Here is an 11911-nt window from a genome sequence, read left to right as displayed (position 1 = left end):
TGACAAGTTTTTGTTTGTTTGTTTTATTTTACTGGGGGGAGGAGAGGGATTTTAGTGCATGATGTGTAAATCATAGACATTCAATAAAAGTGAAAAACAAAACAAAACAAAAACCATACTTACATCCACCAAGAGGATCTGATGCCCTCTTCTGGCCTCTATGAGCAACTGCACTCACCTTGCTCCTCATACATACACATAATTTAAAATAAAATCATACAAAATCTTCAAGAATGGCCTAATTAAATAAGAAAGAAAATCAAATGCAAATAAGCACAAGGTTTCTGCAATAGCTCCATGTCACCAAAGGAAGCAGCCAGTAGGATGTTTGCAAGAACCAGTTTCCTTGGCTACCATAACTCCATAATAACTAGAGCAATTACTATAACCTTTAACAATTGATTCTTGCATGAAATGGGCAACGGTATCATGAGGACCGCTATTGCACGGCTTGGTACATACATAGAGTGTAACATACACTACAAATGTTAGCTACAATAATCACCTTCTGTGTGTGGCTCTGGGGGGCCAAGCTAAACATCTTCAGCTCTGGAATATTTTTAGGTGAGGTTTTATTGTTTTTTTATATTGATTGAATTTTTTGCCATTCTCCACTGGAACATGCCTATCTGTAAGGTGAGAGGTTAGATGTATTTATTTCCATCAGTGTACCCTAACAGGGAGCTGTCTAGCCCCATGGCAGGAAGTTCTCAGTCAATGGTGGGGAAACTGTCTATAAAGGCAGTTTGAACCACACGAAGAAGAAAATCATCTATGGTTATGGTCATGTCATTCTTACGATAGTTTGGGGGTGGGAAATACAAACTTTATCGAGATTTCAGTCCACGAAGAGCAGATGTTTACTATAACTTATCCAAGGCTCTGTGTAGGGTTCATATTGTAGACATCTGAAATGACTATAAAGGAAGAAAGAGGCTTAAAAAGAGGTAAATGGAAAACAATAAAGTAAATAGAGGAAGAAGAAGAAGAAGAAGAAGAAGAAGAAGAAGAAGAAGAAGAAGAAGAAAGAGCTAAGAAATTAAAAATCAGTCTAAGAAGTGTTTGTGAACACCAAGTCATTAAACAATTCTTGAAGATCTATGGCTTCTTAGAATTGTGCTTTGAGAATGGACCTTACTCTTACATATGGGACATCAAGTATTATCACCACAGGGAAGGTGAAATATTTTGGGATGGGTTTTTTTTTTTAAGCTTTCAAATTTCTCAAAGAATCTAGTGTCCCAAGCACTTCCCGCAGTCCTAGGAGCTGAACTCAGTATCTCATGAGTGCCAAGCAAGTGCTGTACCATCACTGAGCTACAACCCCATTCCCCAGAGTCCTCGCTCAGGGTCCTGCAAGCTACGTAGCTCTTCCCAGGTTAGAGCCTCACCTTCCACATAACCTCCCAGTCCTTGCCAAGAGCCTTCTGAGAGCCCCCTTCACGTCCTTATTCCTCAGGGTGTAGATGAAAGGGTTAAGTATGGGGGTGATGATGGAATAGAAGAGGGAGATAAACTTGCCCTGCTCTTGGGAGTAGCTGGACGGGGGCTGCAGGTACATATAGATGGCAGGTAGGTAGAAGAGGGACACCACCAGCAGGTGGGAGGAACAAGTCCCGAAGGCCTTGTGCCGTCCCCTGGAGGACCGGATCCTCACGACTGCCCTAGCAATGAAGCCGTAGGAGAGGAGGATGAGGGCCAGAGGGACCAGCACAAAGAAGGCCACCAGCACAGCCAGCGTGGCATCATTCACTGCAGTATCAGCGCAGGACAGCTTGATCATGGCTGGCACCTCACAGAAGAAGTTGTTGAGCACTTGCTGCCCACAGAAAGGCAATTGCACCGTCAGGATGACCTGAACAAGGGAGTTGCCAAAGCCGCTGAGCCAGGCCACAGCCACCAGGCGCTGGCAGAGCGGGCGGTGCATGATAATGGCGTACCGGAGAGGCTCACAGATGGCCACGTAGCGGTCCAGAGCCATGGCGGCCAAGACAATGCACTCGGTGCAGCCCAGCCAGTGGAAGATGGCATACTGCACCGTGCAGCCTCCGTAACTGATGGTCTTCTGGGAACTGCCCATGTTGACCAGCATCTGAGGGACAGTGGTGGTAGTGTAGCAGAGGTCCAGGAAGGACAGGTGGCTCAGGAAAATGTACATGGGGCTGTGGAGCTGGGGATCCAGCTGGGATACCAGGATGATGGAGATGTTTCCCAGCATAGCCAGAACGTAGGACACCAGGAGGACCACAAAGAGGGGGAGCTCCAGCCATGGCCTGTCAGAAACACCCAGGAGGATGAAGTCCTCTGGGGAGTCCCAGAAGCTGCTCTGGTTGTCACTTCTCATGCTGAGGCATCTTGTGGAAGCTGCAACGAAGCCAAGAGAGTCTGGATGAGTAAGTGTGATGGGAGAGAACGAATCGTCTTCCCACTCTGTGTCTGCTTTTCCTCAGGCTGAGTCCTGTCTGACCTCCTTACTCTGGGTGAGGGCTCAGAGCAGTACGTACGCCTCCCAGACCTCCCACTCTGACCTTCACCAAGCCAGCCAGTCTTTCTAAATGTCACCTCCTGCATCTGTTACAGTGGGAGTGGGGCATGAGGCTTGTCACTGCTGCAGATCTTGGATAAAGATAAAGATGCTCATGTGCCAGAGTTCCACACTAATGTAGGTTTCATCCAAATTCAGTCACGACCACCACAATTCCCACGTCATAGGAAGGTTTGACCTCTCTACAAAGGGAACGTGCCACGGTATAGGTCCTTAGCAATGGGAGTTGTCAAAGCGTCAGTGGACCAAGACAGGAGACGAAACAAACAGTCAAACACAGGGGAGTTTGATCTGAGTGTCACTAACTTTGCCTGTCTTTGTCCACTGACACTTCCAGAGCTCCCGTTCCCAAGGACCTATACCCGACTAAGATGGTCCCTGGCAGGAGCGTGCTCATTTTCTGAGGAATTATTTAATTAATTAATTATTTATTTAATTTACCTCTGGAGACAGCAATAGGATAGAAGAAAATGGTGACATAAAACAGGAAGAAGGGCTTTGCAAGGAGGGCGAGGAGGTGGGGAGACTCTCTCGATAAGCTCACAGCCTCTGATGGCTGATTCCTGGCCCTGTCACTGTGAGGATATGCTCTGGCCAGCAGGACTACAGAAGCTCTTGTCCTGTGATTGTTCACATTGGCAGCTCCATCACTCATGTGGGCAGTAAATACAGCAGGGTTCCAGGCTCTCTGAAGACCTGGAGGAGCTGAGAGACACGATACGTCCCTGATGAGAGCTGAGAGCACGCAATCATGAGCACGGACCAAAGCCCTTGGAATTGTTTGAGGAAAGATCACATGGCTCTAGAATGCTATTTGTTTCATACTTAGGGTGACATTTAAATTCCAGATAAATGTTTGCCAAGGATATATCATCTGAGATAGAGAGACAGAGACAGAGAAGGAGAGAGAAAGAGAGGGGGGGGTTTGATTTCTAGGTCCACCCTTAGCAAGGAACAAATGAGCTGCCACCACTGACTTATAAGATTGCAGTTGGAGACAAAGTGAAGCCAGGCAGTTAGGAGTTGGCTTCAGTAAACCTTCCTTACTGCCTAGAGACCTCAACCATTTGGAAAAACTCCTTCGATGAGAATCAAAGATGCTCCATGGATCAAAGGCCACCTTGTGCAGGGGCTGCCAGGGTCAAGGCTTTCTGCCTGGTGGCCTCTGACAACCTTGATAGCTCATGATGGAGCTTCAGTGCCGAGGAGAAATTTGTCATCTATGCAGAAGAGGACAAGCCATCTTTTTATTTCTTACCTGCTCCTGTTTCCATTGTCCGTAACTATTTAAAACATGTAGTTCTGCCACTTAACCAGAATCCTCTTCTTTTTTTTCCTCCGAGACACGGCTTCTCTGTGTTATCTCGGCTATCCTGGACTCACTTTGTAGACCAGGCTGGCCTCAAACTCACAGTGATCCGCCTGCCTCTGCCTGCTGAGTTCTGGGCTTAGAGGCGTGCGCCACCACACCAGGCTCAACATCCTCTCTTACATCCCTATCCTCAGAGGGCTTCTCTCTCTCTCTCTCTCTCTCTCTCTCTCTCTCTCTCTCTCTCTCTCTCTCTCTCTCTCTCTCTCCTCTAATAAACAGTGTGGGTTGAAGTGATAAACTCCTGAGTCCACGGTCTTTATTCCTTGTCTGCAAGACATGACACAGGGTCATAACAGTTTGCAGCTGCAGCCATGACAGCTTACTGCAGGGCCATTCAAGAGTCCAACTTCCCAGGCTTCCCCGAGGACTGTATGCCTTTGAGTTCACAATGGGCATGCAATGCTTCAGGATAAAACTGGAAATCATTCTCACATGTAATAAGTTTACAGATCCTTCATCTTAATTCTTGCTTTGATACTCTGTGCTCACATGGAAAAATTAATGAAGGTCTCCTCAACTTAGGCATTGCAGCAAGCACACCACCTCCAGCTGATATTGTAAAAAACTCTGTTGTCATTGGAAAACAACCCTAGCCCTAAAGTTTAGAGGGATGTGTGCCAACTTCTACTCTGTCTGTAGTTCCAAAACTAATGTTCTTTGCAATAACCCTCTCTGTAGGCCTGTGAAACAGTCAATTATTGCACGCTTCTATCAAAAACTCTTAAAAGTATTAACTCCATTGAGCATTAATTTATCTCAAATGAGTTCTGAAACTCTGTTTTAACACTGAGCTATGAAAGGGTGCAGTGCATTTTAAAAACCCATGTTTTAAGGCTCCCACTGGAGACGTAGGCTAGATTCATCTGCCTTCCATGGTGGTCGTGGTGGGATCACAGTCCTATGGTGTCCTTGGCAGCCCCCTTGGGAACAAAACAGCTGAATGCCAGCCTGTCATTTACTCTACTCTCCAGCTCTTTATTGTCCCCATTCTCTGCATTTCCAGCTCTCCTGGGAGGCTGCCATTCAGTCACACCAACATGTGCGTCCCTTGATCTCAAGTGTTCCCTGAGGTGCAAGTTCCCTCCAGGGCCAACGCAATAATCTCCACATCTGGCATAGTCACACCAGGGCAGAGTTCCTCTAGACCTGCGCCGCTAGCTGGGATTTTGTCAGTGTCTTCCCTTCTCCTGACCTTGTGAGCTGATGACAACTGAAACTTCACCTGTCAGCTGTGCTCCCAACGCCAGTGCCAATGCGGCCTCTTCCTCACACACACGGTGATGGCATCTTTCTAAGAATCAGGTTCGAAGAGCAAAATGACTTCAAGTAAAGTTTCCCCAGAGATAAGTTGGAAACGCACTGTGGGAGATTTGATGACAGTACTTGGACTGTGCCTGCCGGTGGGTGAGGGTACAGGCATGCAGATACACTCTTAGGACATGTGTCATCCACCATCTCTGTGACATACAATCCTCTGATTGATCTTGTTTTTAATCTTTCTATCTATCTATCTATCTATCTATCTATCTATCTATCTATCTATCATCTATCAATCATCTCTCAGCTTACCTATCTACCATCTATTAAATCATTTGCCTACTAAATCATTTCATCTTTAACAGTTGCTGTTAAAATTCCCTTGGTACCGGATAGAATTGTGACTTACTCCACCACTAAAGAGGAGAAATCCAACTCAGAGCAGTATGTGAAATTTCCAGAAAGCGGCTCCTGAGATGGGCAAACAGACACAGCCATGAGATGTCCTTTCTTTTTAGCCCCTCTTTCAATCTGAAATTCAGGTTAAAATTTCTCATCCTGGGCAGTCAAGTCAAGGCCCCAGTTCCTGCAGGGGAACTGTAAGCAGGATTACACTGCAGGAGGCTGAGCATTGGTGGGAGGTCTATATAGGTGGCAGCAGTCTCCTTCACTGATGTCAATAGGTGCTCTTTACAGACAAAGTGGGACATGCAAGGTTGTGTCCTGGCTCAATGGCAGTCTTCCTCTTAGAGCTCTGCTCAGAGTAAAGTTAGACTGTCCCCAGCATGAGGTAAAGGCTAATAAATGCTCTTACCATTACAGTTTTTTGGCTGGCAAAGGTTTCATTCTACAAGCTAGCCTCCACCTTAAGTTTTATCCGGAAGGAGATGTCACGAAACCTCTCTATGATGCAGACTCTAGGTTGTCTAGAGTCCGGGACTGACCCTTACCTTCCATGGTTCTCTGGCATGTACAGAGGACCCGGCTCAGGGAGGGCGCATTCTTTGCAGCCTGGGGAGGAGTGCAAATGCAGAAAGTGTGCTAGGAAGATCCTGCTTAGAGACCTCATGCCTACCTGAACCTGGCGCTTGGTGAGTGAAGGGAGGTCATTCTTGGCGTGGAAGTGGGAAGGACTATTCCTTGCTGCAGGTTTTTTTTTTGAAGACTCGGGGGCCAGCTGTGCTTTTCTCTGGCCACAGGAAAGCTACAGAATGGCAACAGCCTTGTGTTGTGGACACTTTGATATGGTGGAGCAGCTTCTACCCTTATATAGGCAGGTCAGCTTATTGCCAAAGTCAGGGTGGTTAGACAGCAATGCAGTTCATACCACACCCCCTTATGATTTCACAATTATTCCCCAGGCTCAACTTGACCTCATCCTTTGCGCTCTTTTCCAGGAGGGTTCTGCTCTTTCTCCCCAGACACAGTGTAGAAGCTTGCTCTCCTCTGGCTGGGAAGTTATCCCTGATGTTTTATTTAATTAATGTCTAAGGGATTCACTTATAATTGATGTAGAGTGAGTTTATAGTATTTGCAAATAATAGTAGATCCTAGAAGACCGGAAGGCCAGAGGAAATGGAGCAGTCATGGGGCATTGAAGGATTATCCTTCCTCTTCCTCTTCCTCTTCCTCTTCTCTTCCCTTTCCCCTCTTCTTCCTCTTCTCTTCCTTCTCCTCCTCCTCTTTGTCTTCTTTTCCTTTCTCCTTCTCCTCCCTCTCCCTCCTCCTCCTCCTCTTCCTCTTCTTCTTCTTCTTCTTCTTCTTCTTCTTCTTCTTCTTCTTCTTCTTCCCCTTCTCCTTCTTTTCTTTAAGGTTGGTGAGGAGCTACTGTAAAGTTGTGTGGCCTGTGGTTGAGACAGAAAGCAAGCTGAATGGGCTTCAGCACAGAAAGCAACCTCTGAGTGTGTAGGCAGGTCACCTGACTTCACTGTGCCCCGTTGGTATCTGCAGAGCATCAGAAATACTAATATTGGCCAGGAGTGGTGGTGTATGCCTTTAATCCACCACTCGGGAGGTAGAGGCGGGTGGATCGCTGTGAGTTCAAGGGCAGCCTGGTCTACAAAGTGAGTCTAGGAAAGGCAAGGCTACACAGAGAAACCCTATCTTGAGAAAAAACCAACAACCAAACAACCAACAAAACAACACACACACACACACACACACAAAGCCCAAAACAAAAGCAAAACAAAAAACAAAAACCCACAAATACTAATATTGCCCTCTAAACCCAGCTCGAGGGAGAAACACGTTGGTTTGTAAAGTGCTTAGAACAGTGACTCACATAGAGGAATCCACCTTCAGGTTTGTTCCTGGTTGCTATAGCATTGTCTGAGCTGCCCTGCCCATTTGTTGCATGGAAGGGATGAAAATTCTGGACAGAGACCATGCGTGGAGGACAAATCCTAAGTCACGAGCAGCAAATCTTGTGAATAAGAGCTGGCTGTGGAACCACTGTGAATGGGAGTGCTTTTAGACAGTTACCTCCCCCCTCTAGTTAAAGAAAACCTTAGGGGCTGGAGAGCTGACTCGGCAGTTAGGAGCCCCTGATGCTCTCGCAAAGGAGCCAGGTTTGACCCAGCATCCATACGGTGGCTTACAACTGTCTGTAGCTTCAGTTTCAGGGGATCCAACACCCTCTTCTGACTCCCCTGGTTACTAGGCACGCCCACAGTGCACATACATACACGCAAGCAAAAACACTCAATATACGTAAGATTAAGCAAATACAATCTAAGAAATTGTCAATGTGTACTGAGTCTTTTCTCTCCTTTGCTTAATTAGGCTAAGGATCCGTCAAGTTTGTCTATCCTTTCAAAATATCATCTAGTCTTTGTATAGTTCTTTTAGCCTGTATTTCACGAGCTTATCTCTTGATTATTTATTGTAGGAGGCGTGGAGATCCTTGTATTTACAAATAAGCACCGAGGGGACCAGGGATGTTAAACTCCCAGGGTTGTCCCTTCAAAGGGAGGGATGCATAACATGTCATTTACCTAGAAGGCTGGCAACACACATGGGTAACAGTCTGCGGACTTCTGCACTATCTATGTGACTGACACTACACCAGACTGCACGCCCCTCCCCCACACCCCTCCCCCATACCCCTCCCCCACACCCCTCCCCCACGCCCCTCCCCCACGCCCCTCCCCCTTCACCCAGACCCTTATCATGAGCTTGTTTTTCTCAGTCAATCGATAGGACCTATCTTTTTTGTTTTGTTTTTGTTTGTTTGTTTGTTTGTTTTATAGAGACAGGATTTCTCTGTGTAAAAGCCCTGACTGACCTGGTCTCACTTTTTAGACCAGGCTGGCCTCGAACTCACAGTGATCGTCCTGCCTCTGCCCCCTGAGTGCCTTATAAGACCCATCTTTATGGGGGTGTCACTTGTAGGCAACCTACAGAATCCATGTTTATGGAAGGTTCACAGGCACTTTACAAAGAGTTTGGGGTAGTCACATCTGCTCCTTATTTGGCTTACCTTGTTCCTCAAGGAGCTTTATGGATGGTTTATTGTGCACTTAGGATTGAGTTAATTATCACCAGGACAATGTTTACCAAATTGTGCTGTGCTTAAATATGCTTAAAACAAACTACTCAAGGTCAGACTTTGAACCTACACTAGTTTTTTAGTCGTGAGCAGATTGTTACTCTGATGACCATGGTGATCACAGAGAACACTCATCGTTTATTGCCATGTATTAATACTTTTTTTGTTGTTTGTTTTGGTTTTTTCGAGACAGGGTTTCCTCTGTGTAATAGCCCTGGCTGTCCTGGAACTCTCTTTGTAGACCAGGCTGGCCTCGAACTCACAGAGATCTGCCTGCCTCTGCCTCCCGAGTGCTGGGATTGAAGACATCAGTGTATTAATAATTTTTAACTGTTTTGAAGACCTTGAGGTACATCTTCAGGTCATTGATTGGAGATTACCTGACTTTCTGATATGGCCACTCATAACTAAAAACTTCTCTCTTTGAACTGCCTTCGCTGAATACCAAAATTGTGTTTTCATTTTATTTGATTACAGGAATTTTTTTAACTGCCCCCCCCCAGGTGTTTTTCTTGAATGACTTCAGAGGCCACTCAAGAGCATAATGTTTAATTATAATGTCTGTCATTTCTCTTGTTACCTACTTCTAGTAAGTAACATAGTTTCTACTTATGATCTGATAAGATACAATAATTTGTCTTTTTATATTTGTTAAACTTTGACTTACAGCCCAGAATGTTGTGTGTGTCTTTGGGAGAGGGTTCATAGGTGCTGAGTGGGACGTCCATCCTGAAGGTCTAAGGTGGAAAGTTCTGCAATGAACGTTTCATCTGCCTGATACAGCTTAAGCCTCAGGGTTTGGGGGTTTGAGCTGATCTGGATCATCTCCCTACTTAAGTCACCCTCTATTACAGAAACTGGCTTTATCTATAGGTATAGACCAGTGTTTGCCTTATGGAATTTAATACGCTAACATTTGGGCAGATATATTCACAATTGTTGTGTCTTATTGATATTCTGAACCTTTTATTAAAATATACTGGCTTAAAAACTCTTTTTTAGAAATTCTGGCTTGATATTCGCTGTGTTAGATCAAAATGGCTATTCCTTCTTGTTTCTGGCCTCTGTTTGCTTGGAATACAGTATCCCATCCTCTGTCCTTCAATCTGAGTGAGTCTTTACCAATTAGGCAACAAACAGTTGGATCTTGTATTTTCATCCAGTCAGCTTATTTTCATGTTTTAATTGGTGTGTGTATACCATTTGGATTATTATTGAGAGCAACCTAATGATGCCTGTAATTTTGTTTATTTTATCTGGCAGGTTCATAAACTATTTGCCCGTTTCTTTCTCTCACATGCATGTTATGGGTTTACTGAGTTGGATGATGTCTGGTTCTCCCTTAGTTCTCACTTGTCAGTCTATTCTTAGGAAATTTGTCATTTCATGGTCTGTTGTTCTGTGGCTGCCTTTCTTTTTCTCCTGTATGTAGAATTTAAAAAAAAAAATCTATCCTCTGCAGTGCTGTCTTGGTAGTTGTGACTTGCTTTAGTTCATGCTTACCCTGGAAGATTTTTTTTTGAGACAGGGTTTCTCCATGTTAGCCTTGGCTTCCCTGGACTCCTTTTGTAGATCAGGCTGGCCTCAAACTCACAGTGACCCCCCTGCCTCAGCCTCCCGAGTGCTGGGATTAAAGGTGTGTACCACCACGACCAGCATCCTAGAAGATTTTTTATTTCTTTATTAACTTAAGAAGATTTCTTTGGTGGGAGCTGGAGCAACATCTCAGTGATTAGGAGTGCTTGATGCTGTTGCAGAGGATCTGAGTTCAAATCCCAGTACTCACCTTAGGATGTTCACAAACGGCTCCAGGGGATCTAACACCATCTTCTGGCTTCTGCCAGACCTGCACACATGTGGTAAACATACACACAGATACACAAATAAAAATAAATCTTAAAAAAGAAAGTGGGAGAGCTTGGGAATGAAAAGGTAAGTTGGAGGCTAAGAGCATATGTTGCTCTTCCAGGGGACCTAAATTCAGGTCTGGATATCCACGTCAAGCAGCTGACAACTGTCTGTAATGCCAGCTCCCAGTGATCCACAGGATCCAGTGATCCACAGGCACCCAAATCTACGTGGCTTATACAGGCACACATGTACACATAATGAAGAACAAGAGTTGCGGGGCTGGAGAGATGGCTCAGAGGTTAAGAGCACTGACTGCTCTCCCAAAGGTTCTGAGTTCAATTCCCAGCAACCACATGGTGGCTCACAACCATCTATGATGTGATCTGATGCTTTCTTCTGACATTCAGGTGTACATGCAGGCAGAGCTCTGTATATATAATAATAAATAAATAAATTTTAAAAAAAGAACATGAGTTACCTTTGCTGATACAATAATTTTGTTTGGCCGTATTTACTTTCAGGGCTTGGACTGCATCACCCAGTATTTTCCTTGATGTCAGTGTTTCTGCTGCTAGGTCTAATGTTATTCTGATGAACATGTCTTTGTAAATGAGTTAGCTTTTTTAAAATATATATTTATTTTTATTGTATAGACATGGTGTTTTGATGGCATATATGTCTGTATGAGGGTGACAGATCCCTTGGAACAGGAGTTACAGACAGTTGTGAGCCACCATGTCCATGCTGAGAATTGAACCCAGGTCCTCTGGAAGAGCAGCCATCTTTCTGGTCCTTTTTTGTTGTTGCTACTTTCATTATTTGTCTTAGTCAGGTTCTATTGCTGTGAAGAGACACCATGACCATGGCAACTCTTACAAAAGAAAGCATTGAATTGGGGGTTGGATCATAGTTTAGGGGGCTTAGTCCATTGTCATCATGGCAAGAGAGAGAGAACCATTGGGCCTGGTTTGGGCTTCTGAACCCTCAAAGCCCACCTCAACTAACACACTTCCTCCAACAAGGCCACATCTACTCCAGCAAGCCTCACCTCCTACTTATTTTCAAATAGTGCCACTCCCTGATGACCAAGCATTTAAATCTGTGAGCCTATGGGGAGCCACTTCTGCTTTTTGGGTTACTTTGTTTGTTTTGTGTTTTGAGACAGGGTTCTCCTGGGTAGCCTTAGCTGTCCTGAACTCAGTTTGTAGACCAGGCTGGCCTCAAACTCACAGAGATCTCCCTGCCTCTGCCCCCCCCCCAAGTGCTGGGAATAAAGGCGTGTGCCACTACCGCCCAGCTTTAAGGCAACCTTTTAACTGTAATTCCCTGTAAAACCAAA

At 45.2% G+C, this 11911-nt stretch overlaps 1 protein-coding gene across 1 annotated transcript; it reads right to left on the bottom strand.

Annotated features, from left to right (window-relative positions):
* Window positions 1–1198: 1198 nt before the first annotated feature.
* On the bottom strand, window positions 1199–6393 carry OR2B11 (olfactory receptor family 2 subfamily B member 11). Its single transcript, XM_084763267.1, has 2 exons — window positions 6250–6393; window positions 1199–2364 (listed from the first exon to the last, which is right to left on the bottom strand). The coding sequence occupies exon 2, from the start codon at window positions 2342–2344 to the stop codon at window positions 1388–1390; it is 957 nt and encodes a 318-aa protein (XP_084619393.1). The 5' UTR covers window positions 2345–2364; window positions 6250–6393; the 3' UTR covers window positions 1199–1387.
* Window positions 6394–11911: the final 5518 nt, after the last annotated feature.

Source organism: Acomys minous, assembly GCF_964271855.1.
Source record: "Acomys minous genome assembly, chromosome: 16".
In the NCBI taxonomy this organism is placed as follows: Eukaryota; Metazoa; Chordata; class Mammalia; order Rodentia; family Muridae; genus Acomys; species Acomys minous.
The sequence above is the reverse complement of the archived record's forward strand: the minus strand, read 5'-3'. Positions and strand labels throughout refer to the sequence as shown.

Coding starts and splice junctions, on each gene's coding strand:
- OR2B11 (XM_084763267.1), bottom strand. CDS start 2,344: ATGAGAAGTGACAACCAGAGCAGCTTCTGGGACTCCCCAGAGGACTTC.